We start from the raw sequence: 24,765 nt of genomic DNA, 5'->3' as shown, positions 1-24,765 counted from the left end.
CTAATGTGCAAAATCCCTAAATGAATATTTTTATATATACTGTATATATCCTCTGATACAGGAAGCTGTTTTAGTTGTCACCAATCTTGAGCACATATAGTTTGTATGTAATACTATGAAAACGTTCTTGTACTAAAAGAAGTGAACTTCATCATTATAACTATTTATCCTGAATATAATATAAGGATATTTAGCTGACTTTTTTTGCTTTGGACATGATATGAATAGAAATATTAGGCTGCAAATATGATGCAGTTATATCTGGATACTTTTGGTATATAAATACTTCAATAAAATGCTCTTATTTTGTAGAGAAAGAGCTCACTAAACAAAAGTACTAGTTGCATTTTTTTAAGTGCAAAATTTCAAGCATATGTCCCTGGCAAATGAGTGAGAGATGTAAGAAGATTTGACTGAATTGGATTTGGTTATAAGCCACTTCAAGTCCCTAGGCTTTTCTTTTTAAGCCCCCTGCTTACATAAAGTAAAAATACTGTCGTCCTGCTCATAAGTCAGCGTATGCAGAGTACATGTGGCATTTACAGGATAGGAAGGTGTCATGTGAAAACACTCTGCACCATGTATAGGAGAAATGGCATTTAAGTGTGAACAACACATCAATTATAATGTGTTTAGATTTCTCAAAACACAGCTTGTGATTCTATTTTCTGATGCAAAAGTTTAACATAAGAATTTTATATCTCAGAGAATGCAACCTTTGCAAAGAAAATTGACTAAAATGAATGTATAGCATTTAAATAAATACATAATTACATGTGCAATAGCATCATGAATTTCAATAAAGTTTATTTTCAAATCATGCATCTGTTGTGCATTTAAATACATTCTAGCCCAATCAGAATACACAAATTTAAAAATAGTCATGTTTTACTTCATTTGAGCTGCATCATGTAAAACCAATTGCCCCTCTCAGGACAAATAAGGTTCTATTTGACTAGAGTAATGTCAGGGTATATTAGCAGCAGCACATGGATAATTGAATAGAAAGAATTTTCTGATGGTGACTTACAACCTTATTGATTCCAACATGTGTACACTACGTCGTCTACTACTGAGATCTAGCTAAAGGGGGGTTTAGGAGAGCAGGACTGACCAAACAAACATCATCTTTTAATCAACTGCTAACGAGCTTACGAGAGACCTGTGTTACTGATTTGGAACTGGTTTCTGTTTTCAGCTATTCATTCATCAAATGTCAATGTATATCCTTATGAGCAAGAGGAATATGCATGTATTGTAACTAGACAAATTGTGAATCCCAACACTAACTTTATTATCACTGTTTAAAAAGATACATGAAGAAGAAACTATATAATATCACCCCTTGTAGGCTGCAGTTTGCAAAGGTTTACATGGGGTTTAATGGCTGTTTAAAGTATGCAAACATAGTCATGCGTGTTGACCTTTGTCTGGATGCAGATGTTGTGGTGCATCCTGTGAGAATATCCCTTTAAGATCCCCTGCAGGAAAAGGTATCACTGCCTCATTTCTGCTTCTTACTACAACTGTAAAAATCTATTCAGAATATCAAAGTCAAAATGTTAAGAAAATGAGTGCAAGATTACAATCAATTTTAACTCATATAACTTTGAATATTTTTCAGCACCTTCACCGTAACCCGACATCCACTTATTCAGTTATTAAGGTTTTAAATGGAGATTACACATTCACTTACGTTCAGCTCTCAGGCTGCTTAGAAAGAATTAAAAAACATTTTACATATTTCTCTGCAGTGATGATAAATTATTGTATGGCAGATAGTTATTATATAATTTAAGAAGATGTGTTTTCTTGTATCGCTGTCATAAGTAATCATCCTCTTGATATGAGACTGACATGTGACGTCATGGGAGGTAAGCCAGCTTTGTGGACTGACATGACGCCTTAAGACAGCATCTAGGTCCAGAGGTCAAACAGAGTATGCTCACATAATGTGCTGCTTTCACTGGTGGTGAGGGTGAGCAATAGGATGGCCTCTTCTATTTTGAACCTTAATATGAATATGATTGTCAGATAATGATTGTTGTGAAAAATACTGAATGTTGATTCTAATTTACATCAATTTAGAACTGTATTAATAATGATTACAATAGCTAATTTAGGATTAACAATCATAAAGAGAAAATAAGAACGGAAAGATGCAATATAGAATTTTATTTATTTTAATTTTACAAATACCTTTAAAGAGCTGAGAGCTCATAAATCAGGGCTCTACCGGCTCCTCATTTCCCTCTAGTGGGGATGTCAGACCATCAAGGAAGACAGTCACCCTGATTTTGCACCTGCAACAAGAAATAATTGAATTTTTGCTTTGGTAATACATTTATGCATGCACTTAATGTACATATAGTCATATATTTGTTTTTAATTACAGAAAACCAATAACACAGATATCAAAAGTCCATTACCAGTCAGAAACACCAGACTCAGGCGTATCAATAGCTACGGACATTGCTGTGGTCAAATAGTTTCTGGACAGTGTGTGTTCTATTCTGGCGATGAATGAGGCATTTATGAAGCACAGAGACTACCCATCATCTTGCAGCACAACAATAATATCCACTGTTCTCCATTTTGTTCAAAAGCTGCTTATGAAAAAAAGACATTTATTACTTTCTGTGCCTTCCAGCTCCTCCATGTCCACAATTCCCCTCTGAATTTCTCAGAAGTAAGCCTCCTTTATCTCCCTCACTTGTAATCACTTTATTCGTCCACCCTTCCCCTTCAAACAATAAAACAGCATAAAATGAGACGACTCTCAGAGCATGGCCCTGCTCCTTTTAAATGTCCAGCTTTCATTTTTACAGGAGAAATTGTATTATCACCATAAACAGACACTGGATATCAGATGGTGTAATCCCATCAGGTAGGCCTACAGAGAGACTGGAGGTCCAGATCACTATATTCAGAGGCCTTTTCAAACTCCCTGCACATGTTTCTTCCCAGAAGGGTCTGACGCATGCAGCCCTGCCAGGCACAGTGAATAAACATGATAATCTACTCTGGAGGGATCTGCGATATTAGATGGTGAATAAGAAGACCTTATAGGTCTCCCGTGTCATGTCTGGCACAGACAACAGTGCAAACTAACTGTGAAGGTAATTAATAACATAAATAAACCATAAGAAAAAAATGAGCTTTCTTATGTGGCTTTGTAAAATGAAATAAACACATTGCTGCAGAAAGGCAGCAATGTGTTTATTTCATTTTACAAAGCCACATGTGAGCAAAGACGAAGTCCTTTGTCTGTGAGGGGGATGGGGTTCATTGGACTGAGGCAGAGCAGATGTCAGAGTGACAGGAGGGCTTCCCCACACCCCTTTAAAACAGGGCAGCCACATTTTGCATCCAGCAGTCGCCATGGAAACCGCGTGCAAACCAGGAAATAAACCTAAAATGTGCACACAAAAATCTGAGAACATTTGGAGCAAAACTGAAGGTTACAATGACAATAATAATACAAGCTATGGCATGTTGGAAGTCTTGTGGAGCATACTGAGCCAATACTACAGCTCTAGCCATTTCCATGATGGAGACAATTAATTTTAATCGGGTTTCCCACCCGCTTCCCGCAAGCCCGTGTGCGTCTGCGCAAAGGCAGCAATCCGCTGGCTCATGTCAGAGCTTGATCATTTCCCCCAGCTGATTCACGAAAATTTACACCATTCCGTTGCGTAGCCTATTGGGCTCCGGGAGGTCGACACGGAGAGTGTAGCGTTTGCTGAAATCATAGGCGTGGTTTTGGATGGAGAAGATGCTCCGTCTGCTCCCGCTGGCATCCCCACCTGCCCTCACACCACGTTTGTCACCGCGCCAGCTGGTATTTTTCTGAGTTTGAGCCAGATTTTTGTCACGGGGGTATATTGATTTTTCGTCTGGGGGTGAAGTGTAATTACAGCGCCGTGGACGTACGGTTTAATCACCTCCAAAGTGTGCAGGACAGGAGCGGACAGCGCGTCGCTTGGCCTCCAGGCAGCCGCAGCAGTGGAAAAGGAACCACAGCGGAGACCCTGGTTCATGTGTAGGGCTGTTCGACTCGCAGGTCGTGCCCGCAGCGGTTCGCAAGGATGGTAAATACACGCAAGATTCCCAAAAGATCGCCCTGGCTTTGCGTACTTGTAGTGGCGTCTCTTTTACTCGTAGTGGACAGCAAGAGAGCCAGACCGCCTCGCTGTCCCTCATCATGTACATGTACCAAAGATAACGCGTTGTGTGAAAGCGCAGGAGTGATCCCTCGCAGCTTTCCACCCGATGTCATATCACTGTAAGTCAAATGTATTATTATTTAAATAACGAATTCCTAACCAATGCTTTCCATTACAGAGATTTACAGAACATGTTCGTCTCTGCTGAATAAGACGTGTATTTCTGTGCTGCTGCTGCTGCTGCACATTAGCCCAATCCAAGGAACTGTCTGGAATAACAGTTCGTATGAGACAGTCTATTATTTAAAGCTAACCAGTGTGTCTGTCTGTCTGTCTGTCTGCTGATGTCTTCCCCTCTCCACAGATCATTCGTCAAGTCTGAGTTCACTGAAATCCCAAAAGAGAGCTTCATCCACACACCTGCCCTGCATCTCCTGTGAGAAATCTCTGGAGCTTTTTGTTCTTCAGTCTTTGTTGCATGCTGTCAGTCCCCAGTGAGGTGATCAACGCCATGTTTAACGTTCAAAGACATCTCCCCAATGATGATGCTACTACACATTATAGCCTAATGAAATGGGTGTTGCTGTAGCCATCTGAATGGGGGGCTCAAACAATAACCGCTTTGGAGAAAATTACCTTTCTAAATGATTTCCCTACATGCCTTTTCAGGGTATAATAGTCTCTCTGCTGGGCATTCATCCAAGTCTTGCCTTAACATGTATCAGTGCATCAGACGGTTTAGAAGGAGATATATTGATGGGGAATCCCGTCTTTTGAAGAGGGAATCCCCCTTCATTCCTGTCTACTATTGAGTATTGACTGAGTCACAATGTCCTTCAAAACAATTTAAGGCTGCAGGAATCCTAATAGAACATTGATCCTTGTCTTTGATGTAGTTGGGTTACTGTGAAGGAGACAGGAGGGGGTTTCTATCACAGGTCCATCTTTTTCAGAGCAGCTGCTAATGTGGGACAACAGCTTGTTGTTAACATAATTTGTGAGCAGGAATAGTGAAATATTATGGCTCTCTCTGCACAGCCTCTTCACAGCCAACAACCTGGAATCTATAAATGAGGATGCTTTCCTTGGTCTTCCTCATCTGGAGTATCTGTGAGTATAAGGTTCAAATTTATACTGGAAAGGTTTCCAAAAGATTGTCTCCCTTCTCATGCATTTATTCAACACCTTTTTCAGGTTCATTGAAAACAACCAAATCAAGTCAATTTCACCACATGCTTTCCGTGGACTGAAAACTCTAGTGCATTTGTAAGTATAAACTGTATTTCTTGCTTCTCATGCAAAATAATAAAAAAAAACAATGGTACTTAGAATTGGATGATAATTCAATTTCTGTTTGATTTAAATATAAAATCTTCTCACTGATGGTCTCTTTGTAAGAAAGAATGTAAGGTTGCTTTCTGTTTCTGTTTGTATCAGTAGAACGTGTTGTATCTGTCTGCAGGTCGAGGCAAGAACTGCTCCACTCCACTCTTAATTGATGTCAGCAACTAAAATTACCTATCGAAAAGATGAGTTAGCTAAAAACTAACTAATGAGTTAGCTAAAAACTCTAAAACTAAGATATCTGTTGAGCACGGACACAAGATGATGTCATGATATTCAAGACAAAGCTCTGAGAAAATTAAGAAAATAAAGTACAACAACCTCATCAACAGAGATATGTCCCTTTTTTGTAGCAGAGAGAGCCATAAAATGGCTGAGGAGGCAGCTCTAAAAATAGCTTAATGTTTCCTCAAACTCACAAGCCTAAGCTCTTTAATAGATATATTTATATTGCTCTGCGTAACCACAATACAATATGCAGTATTTCTGATCCATTTTTCCTCTTTTCCAGGAGTCTGGCCTACAATAATCTGGAGACTCTGCCCAAAGATTTGTTCAAAGGTCTTGAGGCCTTGACGAAAGTGTAAGTATGAATTACAATCCTGCATCATCTGGAAACAAAGAGATAAATTACATAATGTTACATAATGTATAATGTATGCTATCATGGACTATGAGTTCTTCTATATATAGAACTCTGTATCATTATTCCACTTCAGCCAAGGCTTGAAGAATGTGTGGGTGGTGCTTTTAACGCCATTAAAATTACATGCTGCAGTGAGGAAGCCAGAGATAGTTTGCAATCTATCACCCACTGAAGATGTTCAGTGCTTCTATATAGTCCCTCTTGATATTAATGAGAGCACAGAGTGAAGCTGTGAGGGCCAGAGAGCAAAGCCAGCGGTCATACTTAAGTGACTGCAGCGTTTGAAAATAAAATCAATTTAAAAAGCTGAGAGCATTCCTGTTGGAAGTTAGTTTGGTGCTTTTGTCCCTTCAGAGACCTTCGAGGGAACCAGTTCACCTGTGACTGTAAGCTGAAGTGGTTGGTGGAGTGGATATACAGCACCAACGCTACAGTAGATCAGATTTACTGTAAAGGCCCGGCCTCACAACTGGACAAGAAGATCAATGATCTGGCACCGCAGTCCTTCGACTGCATCACTACAGGTGGAGCACAAGAAATACTTTTAGTTTCATTTTATTTTTCTTGACTTTTTCAATGATATTTAAAGAGTGTTTTTGTTTCTCTCACAGAGTTTGCTTCCTACCAGTCCCTGAAGTTTGAATCCATATCTGTGGAGGCATTTTCCTTTGGGAATGACCAGTATGTGGTGTTTGCCCAGCCCTTCATTGGGAAATGCAGCTTTCTAGAGTGGGATCATGTGGAGATGGTCTTTAGAAACTTTGACGACATTGACAGTAAGTAGAAGTAATTTCAAATATGATGTCATGTGGTTGTGAATGAGCTGTGTGAGTCTAAAAGGAGGGGGTGAGATTGGAGGAGGAGCCACTAGATGGAGACATGGATCTAAGACAAAGTGAAACTGTAATGTTTTTCTCCTTTCTTTCTCTTCACCAGGCACATCCACAGTGATTTGCAAACCTCTGGTCATTGACAACCAGCTCTTTGTCATTGTGGCTCAGTTGTTTGGTGGCTCACACATCTATAAGCGTGACACCTCTGCCAACAAATTCATTAAGCTCCAAGGCATTGACATCCTCAAAATCCGCAAACCAAACGATGTGGAGACGTTCCGCATTGATGGAGAATCCTTCTTCGTCATAGCAGACAGCTCCAAGGCCGGCTCCACCACCATCTACAAGTGGAACGGCAATGGCTTCTACTCTCACCAATCGCTCCACCCGTGGTACCGGGACACCGATGCGGAGTACATGGAGATCTCCTCCAAACCTCACCTGATCCTGTCCAGCAGCTCTCAGAGGCCAGTCATCTACCAGTGGAACAAAAGCACCAAGCTGTTTGACAGACGCACCGACATCCCAGAGATGGAGGACGTCTACGCTGTGAAGCATTTTCAGGTCAAATCCGACCTCTTCATCTGTCTGACGCGCTTCATCGGCGACTCCAAAGTGATGCGCTGGGATGGAGCCCTCTTTAGAGAATTGCAGACCATGCCATCTCGTGGCTCCATGGTGTTCCAACCCTTCTCTGTGGCCAGCTGGCAGTACGCCATCCTGGGCAGCGATTACTCTTTCACCCAGGTGTACCGCTGGGATACCAAGAAGGGCGAGTTTGTCCATTTCCAGGAGGTGAACATCCAGGCACCAAGGGCCTTCTCTCCAGTCTCCATAGACAACCGGCAGTTCCTGCTGGCCTCCAGTTTCAAAGGGAAAACTCAGATTTATGAGCACCTGGTCATTGATCTGAGCAACTGAGCGATTGTTTTCTTGACTGGTTGGGTGGTTGTTTGAGTGGTTTCTGTGTTTAGGGATGGCTGTTGCAGCAGATCCAGACAACACTGCAACAACACCTAGGTGATCCTAACTTGAGCAAGGCAGGCATTACTCTTCTTTTTTATCATCCATTAAAATTAGTGCATGAATCATGTAACGATAAATACATGTATCTCAACCAAAGCTACTTGGCTGAGATGCATGTTGAGTTCAATGCATGCACCTCAAGTTAGGATTAGACCCAATATGTTGTCAGGACATTAATGCATGACCAGGGCCTTACACAGGCCATCCCATCCTGATGAATGCATCACCCATGCTCATTAATCCATTAACTCTTGCCAGTAGGTTATTTTTTGTGTTCAGCTTTTCATGTGACTCAGCAATGTTTATACATTTGTAATCTCATATATTTATCTACAGAAAGTAATAATGAAATAGTACTTTTTAACCTAGTACTTTTTAACCTATTAACATGTTTAACTGAACAAATCTGCCAAAACGAAATGTTTACATTTTTCTGTCTTTCCACTTGTACGCTAAAAGATTTGTACATGAAGCTTTTGTAAGTTTAAGAAGGACCACACTGATTAGATACATATTTGTTAGAGAGAATTATTTAAAATCTTATGTTTATAATTTGGAAAATATCAACAGAAATGTTGTGTGAGAATCTACCTGTGAATCTTTTCAATTTACATTTTTATCGTTAATGGTTTGTATAATGTTTAAAGTATTAAGAATTACAGTTTTTCATAAGAAGTATGGAAAACATTTTGGGCACACACAGAACTATTTTCACACACTTAAAGGACCTGAAATGAAAAACTGAGGATATTGTTCATAATGCTTTACCTTTGACTAACATGTATGCAAAACACATCAATTGTGTCATGATTAGGATTAAGTTATTGACTAATATAATGCTATATAGATTCAATAAAGGTTTACATTATTAACTGTTACATCTCATCTGAGCTCCCTGCTGGCACTGTGTAGCATGTTGTTTCAGAGTGAATGCCAACACCCAGTCCTCTAAGCAAACAACTCGCACTAACACATCTACTTCATCGCTTGAGGGAAATTGTCGTCTTGAAGTTAGCTGTGTAACTATGGATTCAGATCTGAGAAATAAAATAAAATAAATACAAACAAATAAAATCCTTTTTATTTTCTCCAACAAAGTGCACGCCTCAATTCTACAAAGCAGCACATTACAATGTAATGGAATAAATACAATAAAATCCGCTGAATAAAAAAAAAAAACAAGCAAGGAGATACACGAGTACCTGCACAATCACACTGGTGGCAGGACTAAATCAGGCTCTTTAGCAAGGCTCCACGAGACAGACTGCCTCTTTCATAGTGACTGATTTTGACTTTTCATGCATCATCCATCCTTAGGACAAAGACATCCTGTTCTTCGCTTTCTAAAGTAAACCAATTTAAAACCCTGCTTCTTTTGTAACTGAGGACTACCAAACTAACATGAAAGAAATACAGGTGCATACTCTCATGTTCATACACATCATCCTGGAAAACTTGTGCAATTGCAGCAGGATCTCCAAATCACCTACCTACTGCTGAGAGAAAATAAAGTGAACACATTTTCAGTTTTAACTGAAGTTACTACTCAAGTCTATGTGGTGCAACTTAGCGTTTTTTTTCCATAGGCAAATAAAATACAACGTAAAAGGCAAGGGAGCACATCCCTTAATACTCCACAAAATAATTTAGTGCTCTTTAAATAAAAGTAAAAAACACTATTTTCATACGGTGGCTCTTAAAAAAAAAAAAAAAAAGAACTCAGACCGAAAGGATAATGCTTTAAGATACATCAATTATATTAGGAAATAACTGAAATCCCATGAAAAAAAGACAGTATTGACAATAAAATTCTGTACAGAACACAAAATCAATATACAATACAGTACCTGCAGATGTTATGCATACAGTACAATTCTCTTTTTACATAGTTTTACTATGGGCTCCAGCCTGATCTATATACTGACTTAACACAGGTGGAAAAGCGGCTTTTTTAGCTTTCATTCATTTTAATGGTTATTCAGCGAGGAGAGTAGATCTTGTAGTAGGCGTTTAGAAAAAGAGATTGAAAACATTATTGCAGGATGGTCATCTTCAGTTGCATACTGCATATGTTACATGAATGTGTGCTATGACGAGGAGCAGCGGGCTGATGAGAGAGACAGAGGGCTGGATGGAAGAAAAAAAAGGGGGTGGTTAGCTGTTTTTGCTATCTCTCCGTCACAGAGGTTAAACCTTGCGTTATCTCTCTGATCCACTACCCTGTACAGTACATTCGTGGCCAGTATTGCATTACCAGCCGAGTCCACCCTGATTCTACGAGGTGAGGACCTTCAGTGCTGAATTTTGTCCTGTAAGTCAACACTAATCCAGTGATGAGATGAGAACCAGAGCTCACCGAAGACTGACTGGGACTCCATCTGCTGTCACAGTTTGAGCTCATTGGCAATTTTGCAGGCGATATTCTTAAAGGCGATGGACGTGCCCGATATCCTCTTGAAGCGCACGCCGTTGAGTGAAAGGCGGGGCAGCTTGCACACCTCCATCTCCCATTGGACCAGGTTGTCCTGGCGAGCATCGCCGTGGACACAGAAAAGCAGGAAGCGTTCACGCTGCTCGTAATCACAGCTGTTGGCGTCCAAAACCTTTCGGATCTCCCTCATCATCTCGGCGGGCTCCATGGAGGAGGTGGTCTTCATGCTCCAGGTAAAACGAAGCGAGCGAGGCTTGGAGTCCCGACCGCAGTCCTCCTTAGTATCGCCTGACGCGCTTCTACGACAACAGAAGAAGAGAGAAAGAGATATGGAGTGAGATGTTAAAGGATGGCAGAGGTTGGTTACAGGCTTTCTATGAAATCTACGTCTTAATCAAATTCTCACCTTGGTGTTTCCGTCCTGGCGCTGGCCTCTCCCTCACTAGGCACCCTGAAATAAACCAGGAATACAGTATTGCTCCCACACGCTGATGTCAACATGGGTTCCCCCATCCACTACCAACACCAGCCCCATTATCACTGGACACAGATAGGGGTGTTAGGCATCATGCCAGGAAAGAATCAACACTCCTGAGTATCAGGGTTCAGCACACAATGAGGTGTCTGTGACTTTTTGATGCGCATACTATTGTAGCCCCTTCACAATAACCAAATGCATCATCCCGTCTACTGTACGCTACCTTTCCTTAATCCCCACTTAACTGTAAGGAGTGGGAAAGTGGTTCTAAATCTTTGATTTGGCCTCCATAATATGCCTGATCTTTTCTATTAAGCTCAGCATGAAGATGGGGGAGAGTAAGGAGAGGAAAGCCAGCGATTTGAGAAGCCGATATTGTGGCTTAGCTTAGTACAGGAAAAGCTGGTGTGCCGTAAGGTTGGTTCTTGAAGCAGTGGACACAAGGGAGGGAAATACATGGCATAACAAGGGTGTCAGTAGGCAAGGATGTGGTGTAGTGGGCAAATATGTAAGGGGTTAAGGAAACACGGGCCAAGGTCATAGTGGACACAGTTTTTTTTGTTGGACAGGGGGGACAGGTGCAGCAAGCGTTGTGTTCTCCTACCTCCGGGTCGACCTGAAAGACATAGCTCTATGCGGGGAGAAAAGGAGAGAAAGCTGTGAGCCTCTACCAGATGGGCCAGCGCGAAGGTGACACAAGGAGCTAACTGCTGTATGCATGATGCTTTGCTTGTCATATTGACAGCAAAGGGTAACAGTGTGGATGTATAATAAGCACTAAGGACTCGGGAGGAGATCAGAGAGTGCATCTGTACTAAAGAGGCAGAGAGAGCGTGTGATGCTTTCTTTGTTTTCACTGCTGAAAAAGTTACAGAGAGTAATCTAAACACAAGCACTTCTTAAATCTCTTTTGTTTTGGGGGAATATAACTATTTTGTTCAAAATGCTGCAGTGCCAAAGTGCTGCCTCACAGAGCTGCTAGCATGGCTGTGGACTCTTACATCTTTAAATTACTATATTAAGAATAAGATATTAAGCATATTAGATTCATATTGTGAGTGCATGTAAAGAGAAAGCTTTTAACAATGAAAGCAGACAACATATAGTTTAAAAAATAATTACAACACTTTTATTGTGTAGTTGGACTAGTCTAAATTGGAATTTCCCTAATCTGAGCAGAGCTAATACTTGATCCAACTGACATTTAGTGTGATTATTAATTACCCAAAGATCAGTCATACCTTCAGACAGCATGAAGCATTAAACGACATCTATGACTTTGTATGACTAAGTAGCAAAAGAACAATTCCAAAACTGAAGCCCTCATAAATGCCAGTACTTTAGTCACACAGGCAGTATAAAGTAGTCAAAGGGAATGTGAATACCTTAACTGTTAGGTACAAGAAGTGGTAAGTACAACCTAGTGTGCAGCCGTTTGGCTTCACTGACCTGCGGACAAACTTGGAGGTGATCTTGCTGATGATCCCAGTGGAGGTGCCCCTGCGTTGCTGAGCAAGAGCCCCTGTGTCATGGGACAATGTAGGCGAAGCTGGGGGGCCGTTGTAGGTGGCACTGCGCCGGTCTCTGAGCTGAGCACCGTGGAAGGTGCTGCGACTGGTGGTACCACGGGGGAAACGGTTCTTTTCTGGGGTGCTAATACTGTGTGCAGACGGAGAGGTGGAGGGACCCCGCGGAGAGGAGCTGCAACATAAACATTATAGGAGAAATCACTACATGTGACAAAAGATTCTGTATCAGCATGCTCGCTATATATACTGTAATTTAGAAGTCATTTAGAATCATACTATCAGCATCACTATCTTTGCCACAAATAGACTTTTACATCGAAAATACACAGTCGTTATGGCTGCAGTTATTGGTGATGATCAGGCTGCTCACCTGGCTTTCAGCTCTGTGTTGTCGTCGATGGGGGGCAGTGTGCTCTTTGAAGGATGTCCTGACGATGACATGGACTTAGTGTGACGAGGTCGTGTAGAACTCATTGCAGTCGACGAGGTGCTCCCTGACACCTCGGTTAAACTGGGGTTTAGGATGAAAATATTTAAACAAAACGTAGTCATTTGTACAATTGGAAAATTTGACAGAAAAATGACTTGGACAAGAATGAAAAACACAGAGAACATGGAGAGCTAGATCTCACCCTGCAGTTAACTGTGAATGTGTTTACCTGCTGTCTTTGCCATTGGGAATAGCTGAATAGCGGTCAGTAGAGGATCGTTCACACACGTATGTGTTCCTGCGAGTCATTGATCCATTGGTCTGTTCGTGGAAAGAGAGACAACATGATAAAGCATGTTAGATTGAGTATTAGCAAAGCCTGGTCACTCAAGGAGTGAACATAGAACAATGATGAGGCACAAAAATCTAAAACAAATATAAAATGTATATATATCTTGAAATATCTATATAAAATATAGACCCGCCTGCACCTATTTGTTTATGTGGAAATGTGTGAGCAATCCTCGAGTAATGTGTAAGTGTCCTCCACATCCTCACCCCCACTGCACTTGTAGTTTTCTTTCTCTCCTGCACCCCCAGTGGTGAAGCTGGAACATCTCCTTTAGAAGTGTTGAGCTCCAGCCGGCGCGCTCCGTCCCACTCCTCCCTGTGGTCACTTTCCACACTCAGGGCCTGGCCACGCTTCGTGTACGATACCGCGGGGGGCACAGACGGACCAACTAGGAGAGACACGCGTATCAGAACATGCTTATACACTTTCCAACGGACATATCACTATTACAGCTCCAATATCAGGAATCTTCAGACAAAAAAGAACAAGCAAACAAGGACAGTGTCTTTGTTACAATAGCGTCAAGCAAAGCCACTCAAAGCCAGGATTTTCACATCATCCCATCTATTAAATAGAACACTGCACCAACACATTGTTTAAGAATCCGTACAGCTATAGAAACCAAGGTGAGCAGGTACAAAGCAAAGCTGTTCACCCCTCATGCTTTGAGGTGATATTCCTCAGGGAGCTGCAGGAAGGCAGCCAGCCAGCAGATGGCGCCAGACACAATGGCCCCACATGACATAGGAGGAAGCTGCTACACAACCAGTGCAGTGTTGAGGTTGAGTCACTGATTTGTACATTTGAATAGACTGATTATGAAAACAAACATTAAGCAAACAAACAAATTAGTCCAGGTTTGATGTACATCCTTTCCTTTTACAAAAAAACTAACAGTTGAAATGTGCTTTATTTATCGTTCCCAAAAGGAAAACTTTCAAGCTTTATCAGCTTTATTCAGCTATTTACCAGTGAAGCTGGTAAAGCTCCACAGGGTGGATACCGGTATCTGATCTGTGGCCAATCCTCAGTGACTGAGAGCAACTTCCCCCTACACAGCATGCAGCCAGCCACACTCTCAGAGCTGGGAAGGATGAGGTTACTTTACTTGGCTTCTCTACGACACCACCACCACCACCACCACCATCATCATCCCCACCATGATCACTGTAGCGGCGCTGCTTCTGATTGGCCGAGATGCTGCGTGTGACCTTGGGATGGGCAGGAGAAATGCTGGAGCTGTTGTTGATGTCACTGGTCGGTCGCTGTCGCTGACCCAGGATGCTGTTGGTCAAAGGTTCACTCCCCTCAAACTGAAAAATAGAAACACAGGATGAGGGATATGGCCACTTGCGTTAACTACTGGTGATGATGTCAACACGATGTACGTCAAACAAACCTCCGGAGCTTTTCTGCCGAGCAGCAGGTAAGTTGCCATGACATCATCGTACTTCTGGCTCTGTAGAGACTCTGTGATCTCATCTTTAGGGAAGCCCATCGTCACCATGAGCTCTGATGGCGGATAGAAGTCAACGTGAATCACAGTCAGTATACTGGCCATGACATAGAGTGACATACACACAGACACACACACACACACACACACAGACACACACACACACACACACACACACACACACACACACACACCTATTCTGGATGAATCACTGAAGTCTGCCTCCGGCTCGATGTAAGGTTTTAGCTCCTCCTCCTCATGACCCACATTCATCCAGTGGTCTTTCATGATTTGCTGACAAATAAAGAGACAATTACAGTTTATGTATGTACAGTTCAATTAGATCAACTGCAATTTCAGATAATACATCTTGACTCATGTCTTTTAATTGTTCAACATGACAGTTGCGTGCAAAGCAAAAGGCACAACATACAGATGAGAAACTAATGACTTCTTTATGAAATCAGCCAGGGCTGAACAACACAGTGATCAATTGTTATTATTAGTGGAGAAATCTTTACTATTGAACTTCAGTCTGGTTTTGAGTACAGGGGTGGTATTGACTCTGGACAGCCTGAGCTTGAATTGAACTGACAACTACTGTATATATTGTTTTCAAATGAGAAACAAGCTACAATCCTTCCTGATATCATGAATGCAGTGAAAGTGCAGAGCATAAGGATTCTGTTTTTTTATTAATCAAGTTTTATTTCTTACAATTAGAGCTGGGCAATATATTGATATTATATCAATATCGTGATATGGACTAGATATTGTCTTAGATTTTGGATATCGTAATATGCAATAAGTGTTGTCTTTTCCTGGTTTTGAATTACAGTAAAGTGATGTCATTTTCTGAACTTACCAGACTGTTGTAACTGTTCTATTATTTGCCTTTACCCACTTAGTCATTATATCCACATTACTGATGATTATTTATCATTTATCATTTATCATCGATTTATTTGAAATCTCATTGGGTAAATATTTTGTGAAAGCACCAATAGTCAACACTACAATATCGTACGGTATCGATATCGAGGTATTTGGTCAAAAATATTATATTATTGATAGTGATATTTGATTTTCTCCATATCGCCCAGCCCTACTTACAATGCTTCAACAAATTCCATTCAGCTTTATTATTTCTGCTTGCTTTCATCAAAGAATTATGTAAGACCATTCTTTGATCTCAGATGAATGTTTCCAAATTTCCATCTGACAGACTGTAAAGTGAAGTGTTCTGTTGGTTTATAATTAACAACAGCAGCGATTATGTGATGACGCACAGCAATAATTAGGACTGTCTGTTCGGGCTGCTGTGCAAAACATTTCTGAATGAAGAGCAAATAACTGTGAAGATGCAACAATGCAAACGCCGGTAATACCTCCAAACTGCCTCGTTTGACAGGGTTGAGCACGAGTAGTTTCTTCAGCAGGTTTTCACAGTCTGTGGACATGTAGAAAGGAATACGGTACTTTCCCCGCAGGACCCTCTCCCTCAGCTCCTACACACCAAGCCCCAGACAGACAGACATGTAAACAAATAAGAAATTAGCAACAACTAGCAACAAAAGAGCAGCAGACAGTGGACCAAGCCATAAAACATTATCACAGTTTACAGTTGTTACAGTGTTAGCAAACAGTTGCCTACAGTATATACTCATCCAGCAGATATGCTGCTAAATGCTTCATAATATTCAATAGCTAGTTGCTTACTCAAAAGAAACTGCCTGCCGGGGCTAGGGTTGGGCATCGAGAACTGATTCCTACTTGGAATCCTTTCAAAAATTACGATTCAAGTGGAATCGTTTCTTTATTGGAATCGTTTGGAATCGTTTAGAGGATTTGGTTTTAAATCTAATCATCGCTTCCGAATTTAATATGCGCAGGTTTTGGTTTCCGAAGCGGCCAGGCGCGTGTTGTGTTGCAGCCATGGAGAACAGTAAGCAACGCTCTAGTGTGGCTTTATTTTACATTGAAAAAGCTGTAAAACTGCAAACCACCATTGACTCAAAATAAAACTTTCCTTTTATTTGTGAAAATAGACATGTGACCCGTTTCAACTCCACCCCTCAAAGAATCGGAATCAAGAATCAATAAGAACCGGAATCGAAAGGAAGAATCGGAATTGTTAAAAACAATGCCCAACCCTAGCTGGGGCTGAAAACAAAAGGCTGGGCGCCGTAAAACTAAAACCCAGAGCTGAAAGGCACTTAAAATGCTCTCTGTTGGTTTACCATCACAAGCTCACACTAAACTTAGTTATATGATCAATTGTTAATATAAAAATATTGATTACTGCAGCTTTAAAAAGGCAACAGATCACTTAGCCCAGTGCAGTTTTTCTGCTGGATTTACTGCAGCGTCAAAGAATATTCCAAAACTGCTGCATTATTAAAGCAGGGTGGATGAATCTCTACAATGTCTTACTCCAAACGATAGACAGAGAGAGGAAATTCCACTCTTAATTTGGTTATTCAAGTAACCCAATTCTAGGTTTTTGCATGTAAACATCCTAACTCAGAATGACTCATACCCCACTTATAAGAAGCTTGGATACATAGGAGATAACAGGCCGTAGCACTTCATTTTGCACTTGTCATTTACTTTGGCTTTTGCTGTCTATGCAAATTCAGACTAAAAACTGAATTCTTCATATATTTTGATTAATAAAAATGTCTCAGAGTAGCATTTATTATTGCTATTACTATTGGGACTTTCAATTGTTTTCCCCCTGCTACAAGAGACAGCTGCATCCTTTAATACTCTATTTTGGAGGACATATTAAAGGTCTGAATATAATATAATATAATAAGTGTTTATACCTTTTCTGAACAACCACACTTGAAAGTGGGGCAAAACGCCTGCCATCACAGAGAGGGGCGGAAACGCTGCATACTTTCTTACAGTCTCCTGTAAAAGCCATTTGTTGTGTTGCACTTGCATCACTCCCAAATGTGGGACAAAGAGTATGTTTGTCAGGTTTGACCTTTGAAAACTATAGCCAATCAAAATGCAAGAGATCATTTCAATACAGTATGTGGGCCAGTTCCACATAAAGCAGGACAGCTGGTCACCCTATTGTACACCCGCAATGATTGTGTGAAATTCAAACCCACAGTCACACTTCTGCACACCAGGCCAGTGTCTGCGTATATGGTTATGATTGTCAGATTGTCTGTTGGAAAGGTTTCAGACAATGTTAAGATACAATTACATGAGTTTTTTGTTTTGCAAATAGAAAAAAGGTCTCCGATGTGGGTAATAAATAACTATCACAGTGATCACAAACAGAATATAAGAGCAATACTACAGTTTGTTAGCTGGTAATGTAATGTACTGAACATGGTGATAAAACTATAAAAATAACTTTCAATTTTGCGCCTCTGCAAAATAGCCTTGTGAAGGAACTTGTTTTGGTGGAACGTGTACGTTCAAAAGTTGTTTTAGTCGTGCGACAGAAAACTCAGATTGGACAGATAGTCTAGCTAGCTGTCTGGATTTACCCTGCAGAGATCTGAGAAAAGGTTAACCATAGTACTCATAAAACAACCAGTTTAAAATGCCAACACAAAGGAAGACCAAGGCAACAGATATCCGCCTTAAATGAGTGAAATCCGGCGGAATTTCCACGGAGCAATCCTGGAAGTGGAACGTCAAGGATATAGACTATGTATAGCTAATCAGAAGGTACATTATCAAAGTTTAATGTAAAGAACTGTGTACGACCTTTGTAAAGCAATACATTCTACTGTCTACATAAACATAACCAGTGATACATCCCAGAACCAGAACCAAGTGCACACCTTTAGATTCTGTCCATCGAAGGGCAGTGATCCGCTAACCAGTGTGTAGAGGATGACCCCCAGGCTCCAGACATCCACTTCTGGTCCATCGTACTTCTTTCCCTGGAAGAGTTCTGGAGCAGCGTACGGCGGGGAGCCGCAGAAAGTGTCCAGCTTGCTGCCCACAGTGAACTCATTACTGAAGCCAAAGTCGGCTATCTTGATGTTCATATCTGCGTCTAACAACAGGTTCTCTGCCTGAGGTGGGGGGAGATGAGGCAACTCATCATGTGGATTGTTAATGTATCAGCACTGACAGAACATAGTTCATTATAGAGGCTTCTTCCAAGATATACATTCCAGATATGGATACTACTCAAATAAGAAATCAGATATCAGAGAAAATAAGAGTTTAGATCCTCACCTTTAGATCCCTGTGTACTATCCTCCTCTGGTGACAATACTGCACTGCAGACACAATCTGAAATACAAACATACACACAAGTCATAGGACATCACAGGTGTATTAAATATTAAGAAAGAAAACTCTTTGTATAGCAGTTTTCAAAACAGTTGTTGCATAGTTATTTACTCAAAGATAGAACATACAAGTGACAGAGGTGTACAAAAAAAAAGTATAAAAGACATAAAAACATGGAAACAAAAGAGCTGAAACTAACAATTACTTTTATTATGTGCAGATTATTTAATAATTGTTAAGTCTATAAAAAGGTCAAAAAGGGCCATTAAAAATTTCTCAGAAATTTTCTTCAATTTACTTGTTTTGTCTGACCAACAGTCCGAAATCCAAATATACTCAATTTACTGTCATATATGATAAAGAAAAACAGAGAAACTTCTCATTTGAGAAGCTGAAACCAGAAAACATTTGGCAATTTTGCTTGAAAAATAGCGATTAATCAATTATCAAAATAATTGTTAATTCATTTTCATTGCATAATCACTGCAGCTCTACAGCACAAATCCCAAATATGAATAAAAGTATTAATTGTTGTGCAAGGTTATAACCCTATATGGTTTTATCTCAAACTGTGGGGCAATAAACAAACAAGAGCGCTTTCAGGTTAGCAAGGCTTCACGTTAGCTTCATGTTAGCAAGACTGTTTCAGCATCCAAATAAAAAGTTAATCATGGGATTTATTTCACAGGTAAGAAAAGCAAAATAGGTAATCCTCATCAAGCAAACACCTTAGTCTAAACTGAAGTCAATTAATTACTCAGATTCACTGTCAACGCAACAGGAGAATTTAGATGATTATGTCCTCTACGTCCAAAAGCTCCGGCAGCTAACGTTTACCTTGCATAATGCTAATGGCAATACCATTCAATTTAACAAACTTCTGCCAGTTGGTTTACATGAAGACAGGGGGGAATGGTATATGTTTCTGCTTCCAAAACAGGAAATGTTTGAGGCTATTGTAATGTTTATCTGAGGTCTATGAACTGCATTTCTCATGCAAGCACATTTTTGTGATTTTTCAGGCCCAAATGTCTCATGTCAAAGCCACTGTAATTGTGTGACACACAGGAAGCAGTTTCTATGACAGTTGACAGTTATAATTTCACCAATATATGCCCGGAAAGCATCAATCAAATAGAAAACACAGTTCCGCCAACTCGCCTGGTCTCAGCCACATGCACAAACACTTTTACCTTTTTGAATGTTGATTTATCTGTACTAGGACAAACACAGAGACATGCAAGCTGCCCACACTGTCACACACAGTTCCTCTGACCATCAATGAGGGATTTTAAATATGCTAACGCTGTGGATGTGAAAGAACTGGTCTAATTCTGTAAATTTTCATAGTATATGTACATATAAGCATGAAATAGGCTACATAAATTGCTGTAGATGCCTTTTTGCTCTTGTAGCACCACTAGGTGTCAGAGCAGCATGTACTGTATAAGGAAGTTGTTCTCAACCCCCCTCTTCTCTCAGGCCAAGCTATCTACACTCCATCTTTCCTCTGCAGTCGGTGACGAAGCTTGATCTTGGTGCATGCAGTCTTCCCTCTGAAAACAGTAAATGGAATGACGACAGAAGTGCGAGCACTGCGATACTGATGACTCACTTGTCTGAACTTGGCCCTGGCCTCCTTCTCCTTCATTCTGCCATGAGCCACTAGATAGTCAAATACTTCTCCTGGAGTAGAGAAAGGAAATATACAATTATCAATCAGTATATTCTCATTTTATATTACCATTATCACAACTAGGGTGACCATAATCATGTAGCCACTCTGGTTGTAAAGTTTTCTAGATAAAAGCATTCAAATGGCATGGTTTGCACTTAAATAGTTTACAGATTTTTATATGAATATTACATTAGAGGCAGCTTCAAATTACATTACCTTAAAAACACCTTACTGAGTGTTTTTGTCTGTATGTGAGCTTATTAAATTGCTCTACAACCGATATTGTGGAAATAACAAGCAGGAATACACTCACAAAATAAACCAGATGTCACACATTTAGTGGTAGACATTAACGCTTCACTCACCCCCACTGGCGTACTCCATCACCAAATAAAGTGTCTTCTCCGTCTCAATCACCTCAAACAATTTCACTGCAGGAGATATTGGAAAAAAGGAAAGAGAAGAAGGGGGAGATCAAATGAATTATATATTTATAAAACATAGTTTTTACCAATTGAGGTTCAACATTGGTGTTAGCTGAGTTTACCAGTCTGTTTAGAGTTTCCTCGTTGCATTAAAATGGATATCTGAGTCTGAATAAAATCTTTAGTACTTTAGGAAGCCAATAAGTTCTAAAAATATGAAGTGAAGTCACGCATTTTCATGAAGCTGTTGCTACTGTTAAGATCTTCAAACTATTGGGTCATACCTTCGTTTTTGGTATTTACTTTGTCGAAGAGGGAATTTAGAAAATAGAAATCAGAGAACAGAAAAACAGAGGTTCCCACTCAAAAATACATAAATAAATCAAATTAATTTACTGCAAAAAAAAAGCAGCAGCAAGGAACCAAATAGCATCAACTGTTGTGCTTTTTAAAATAATAATAATAATAATTTCTTTGATAAAAGTTATACTGGTTTAGCTTTGTGCTGGGTGTTGGTTTAATTGCTAAAACTAATCCAAATGAAATGGGAATATTATTGCTAAGATGTCATCAAGCTGCTGCAGGCTCCTGTTTGAACTTACCTATATTTGGATGATTCAGTAACTTCATTATTCGGACTTCCCTGAAGAGCTGTTGAGACAGAGGGACATTCGTCTAAAAACATGGCAAACCTGAGTGTTAGCTCTGTCTCTGCTGGGAAAGCACTATTAGAAAATTTTATCAAGCACTCATTAGGGAGCTGAGCGAAGGGAACTGAGCCACATTTAAGTCCAAAGCACTAAAGTGTGTATATCTGACACTGGATCACGCTCTGGAGGAACATGACAGGGACTGAGGATCATGGGACTACTGTACTGTGTAAAGCAATAGGACTGATGCAGTGACAATGTTGCACTAAACCCTGCCCTACACAGATAAGGACCAGAATTACAACTCCACTGACACGCTGCAGTCCAACCATCAGGCCAGCTGGCCTTCCAAACACCCAGTCAGCAGCATGCAATAGCCAGTCACTGCAGAGCAGCAGTACACAGGCTTACAGACAGTTAGGCATTGGCTGCCTAATGTAATCATCTTAGTATGAACATGCAAAAAAAGAGTAGCAAAGTCATATTAATGATTTTGTCCTGCAGTTCTAGAAAACAAAGCAGAACTTAAGCTCCTTTACAAGTTTTATTATGATAAGACTCTCTTTACTTCAGACGGGGAAAGTTTCTACCCAGCCTTTATGAGAAAAAAAAAAAAAAACTAAAAAGAAAATCATTGTCCAGTCTATTTTCTCCAAGCACCATCTATAACAGCTGAATGTGGAGTCAGAAACGACAGAATTCAGTTACAATCCTTTAAAGCGGTGTCTCCTCAATTTTGGCGTGGCTGTTTATGTCAGACAAGCTCCTGCAGCCACTTAGAGGTGCTGTTGAATCATTTACATTCTGCTGATTCCCAGTTGTGTGAAGGCTTTGTTTGAGTGTTCAATTTCAAAATTCGCTCAACTGGGATTCAGCATCTACTGCTACCTGAGACAGAACACAGATTTTGCCATTTTCTGACCACTTTGATAAAGCAAAAAGGCCCTGAGCGATGCTGCTTTCATCTCCTGTCCTCTTTTTTAAAAAGAGAAACTTGACAATTACTCTACAAGTCATTATCAAACATGTGTATGTGGTGTGTATGCATGCGTGTATACCTGTGTGTGTGTGTGTGTGTGTGTGTGTGTGTGTGTGTGTGTGTGTGTGTGTGTGTGTGTGTGTGTACAGCTTTTCTAATGGCCTTTTAGGTCTTACATAAGTGCTGGGATAGTCTATGTTTCTAGGGCATCAAACACAGCCATTATATCAGTTTGAGCAGGCCCGACTCCAAGGGACCTCTAAGCTACAGTCTGGTTCAACAACATGCAGGTACTCTCTTTCACTTTAATTATTTGCCCTGTTCTCTGTCTCTACTTGCTCTCCTGCCTCTCTTTTTCTATCTTTCTGACACCTCTTACCTCATTAGACCCAGCACACATACAGCGTACACCGAGCTGCTGCAGAGGGCTTAAAGAATAAGGTTTCTATATTTTTTCCCGTTGTCAAAATATCCCAGAAAAAGACAAGAATAAGACCAAAAAAGATATTTTTCCTATTAAGAAGTATTGTCTGACATAACACATCAGTGAGCCACATTGTTGCACTGTGTGACATCTGCCTTCATTCCAATGAACATGGACACTGTAGTTTATTTTGAATCAATCCCACATATACTGTCCTACTGCTGTTAGTTTCACTAGAGCACCAAATGTGTATTAATCAGCAGCTGAGAATTGTCACAAGGATTGCACAATTTACTCTTGTTTGAGTAATGTTAGCTACATTCTACAGTGCCCAGCTGGTTTCAATTTTTTAAACATGTTTTAAAGAGTTAAATCTTTATTAGAAACTAAAGTGCCACATACAGGGTAGGTAAGTCAAAAAGTATATAGGTTGATTAACACATTGTTAGTTTTTGGTCTTTCCATGGGATTTGAGGACATTAAGAAACATATAAAATGAATAAATAAGATATAAATGCAAATAACCTGTGTTATGTGTAAACCGGTTCAAGGGTAAAATCTGGGTTAGGGTTACAAACAGAATAATGTCATAGTTAAAAAATAATGTAGTCATAGTTTGAAGAAACAGAGAGCAGTTGTGCATAACTACCGATTCCTCTTAATCAGACCTTGCAGTTCATTTTAATACTTTGTAACTGCATATGTTGCACTAACCTTGTACGACCTATTAACCTAGTACATTAACAGGTACTACCATTGCATATAGTTTGCAGTTATATATATATATATGTATAGTTTTAAGTTTCTTGTTAAGATGTTAGTTCTTTATGTTTTTATTTGACTATTTTGAAGTTCTTACATGTGATTTGTCTGCTGCAACACTGCAATTTGCATTTGGGATTGATAAAGTAATCTGTCTCTTTTTAAATCTGACATTTTAAAGAAATGTGTGTGCATGCAGATTTTGTAGATTGAATTTGTTACGGCACCATGTTGTTGACAACAGAAATCTTCCATTCCTGAGTGGCTCAGAATAGCAAGTCTCTCCTGTGTGGCAAACCCTGCTCCATATTCATCAGCTGCTATGCTGGCCTGAGAAGTTCCCTCATGGTAACAAAGTCAATTAGAGTGGAAACACACTGACACAATAACCAGAAGATGTCCTGCAGTACACAAGAATAAACATATAAGTCCCAGCCTGAGATATGCACCCATCCACTCACGTGGTTTAACATGTGACACATCCGTCAAGACAGGACTCTTTATTATTCTGAATGAGTGATGGACTAAAGAGTCAGTGTTTTATCTCCATCTCTTCCCCTCTCTACCTCTTTCCCTCTCCCTCTCTCTTGTTTGCGTCATTGCCCTAAAGCCCTTCACATGGGAAGCACGCGTGCAGCCACTTGGAAACAAAAATTAGAACAAATCTGAGAAGGGCTGTGGAAAACGACAGCAACAAACCGGTCAATAAAAGCTCAATAGGGGTGTAGCCACCATGGAGGCTGTCAGAAGATAATGCGTGTTTTGATCTGGTATTAATATCAATAATATCTACAGTCACACATGTGAGTCACGGCGTGGCATAAAGCCGTTTGTATGGTAGAAGGTGAGCGAGTACTGAATATTTGGGCCAACTTCCTTTGAAGCAA

General features: G+C 40.2%; 2 protein-coding genes across 5 annotated transcripts in view; one reads left to right on the top strand and one right to left on the bottom strand.

Annotated features, from left to right (window-relative positions):
- Positions 1-3,600: 3,600 nt before the first annotated feature.
- LOC116054413 (leucine-rich glioma-inactivated protein 1-like) lies at positions 3,601-9,192 on the top strand. The gene is made up of 8 exons (XM_031305956.2): positions 3,601-4,285; positions 4,531-4,602; positions 5,205-5,276; positions 5,361-5,432; positions 6,022-6,093; positions 6,511-6,680; positions 6,768-6,932; positions 7,093-9,192. Exons 1-8 carry the CDS (start codon positions 4,089-4,091, stop codon positions 7,908-7,910), a joined length of 1,638 nt encoding a protein of 545 aa, XP_031161816.1. The 5' UTR covers positions 3,601-4,088; the 3' UTR covers positions 7,911-9,192.
- The window catches only part of LOC116054388 (serine/threonine-protein kinase MARK1-like), a 31,032-nt gene continuing 15,341 nt past the window's right edge, over positions 9,075-24,765 (bottom strand). Inside the window, exons 4-19 of one of the 4 annotated variants that reach the window (XM_031305922.2) lie at positions 21,666-21,714; positions 21,004-21,069; positions 20,576-20,646; positions 18,904-18,960; positions 18,501-18,737; positions 16,080-16,199; positions 14,886-14,985; positions 14,635-14,747; positions 14,344-14,548; positions 13,442-13,623; positions 13,113-13,204; positions 12,824-12,964; positions 12,374-12,625; positions 11,529-11,555; positions 10,853-10,897; positions 9,075-10,745 (exon numbers count right to left, since the gene is read on the bottom strand). In XM_031305922.2, coding sequence (XP_031161782.1) covers positions 10,400-10,745; positions 10,853-10,897; positions 11,529-11,555; positions 12,374-12,625; positions 12,824-12,964; positions 13,113-13,204; positions 13,442-13,623; positions 14,344-14,548; positions 14,635-14,747; positions 14,886-14,985; positions 16,080-16,199; positions 18,501-18,737; positions 18,904-18,960; positions 20,576-20,646; positions 21,004-21,069; positions 21,666-21,714 — 2,103 coding nt within the window. In that variant the 3' untranslated portion in view covers positions 9,075-10,399. The remainder of the gene's footprint in view (positions 10,746-10,852; positions 10,898-11,528; positions 11,556-12,373; positions 12,626-12,823; positions 12,965-13,112; positions 13,205-13,441; positions 13,624-14,343; positions 14,549-14,634; positions 14,748-14,885; positions 14,986-16,079; positions 16,200-18,500; positions 18,738-18,903; positions 18,961-20,575; positions 20,647-21,003; positions 21,070-21,665; positions 21,715-24,765) is intronic. The other 3 variants (XM_031305940.2, XM_031305931.2, XM_031305946.2) reach the window with 3 other exon arrangements.

This window comes from Sander lucioperca, chromosome 15 (genome assembly GCF_008315115.2).
Source record: "Sander lucioperca isolate FBNREF2018 chromosome 15, SLUC_FBN_1.2, whole genome shotgun sequence".
Taxonomy (NCBI): Eukaryota; Metazoa; Chordata; class Actinopteri; order Perciformes; family Percidae; genus Sander; species Sander lucioperca.
This window is presented reverse-complemented; position numbering and strand designations above follow the sequence as displayed.

Excerpts from the sequence above, each read along its gene's own strand:
- LOC116054413 (XM_031305956.2), top strand. The coding sequence starts at position 4,089 with ATGGTAAATACACGCAAGATTCCCAAAAGATCGCCCTGGCTTTGCGTA. Across the intron at positions 5,433-6,021 it reads CTGAAAACTCTAGTGCATTT|GAGTCTGGCCTACAATAATC; the intron begins GTAAGTATAAAC and ends CCTCTTTTCCAG. Across the intron at positions 6,933-7,092 it reads AAACTTTGACGACATTGACA|GCACATCCACAGTGATTTGC; the intron begins GTAAGTAGAAGT and ends TCTCTTCACCAG.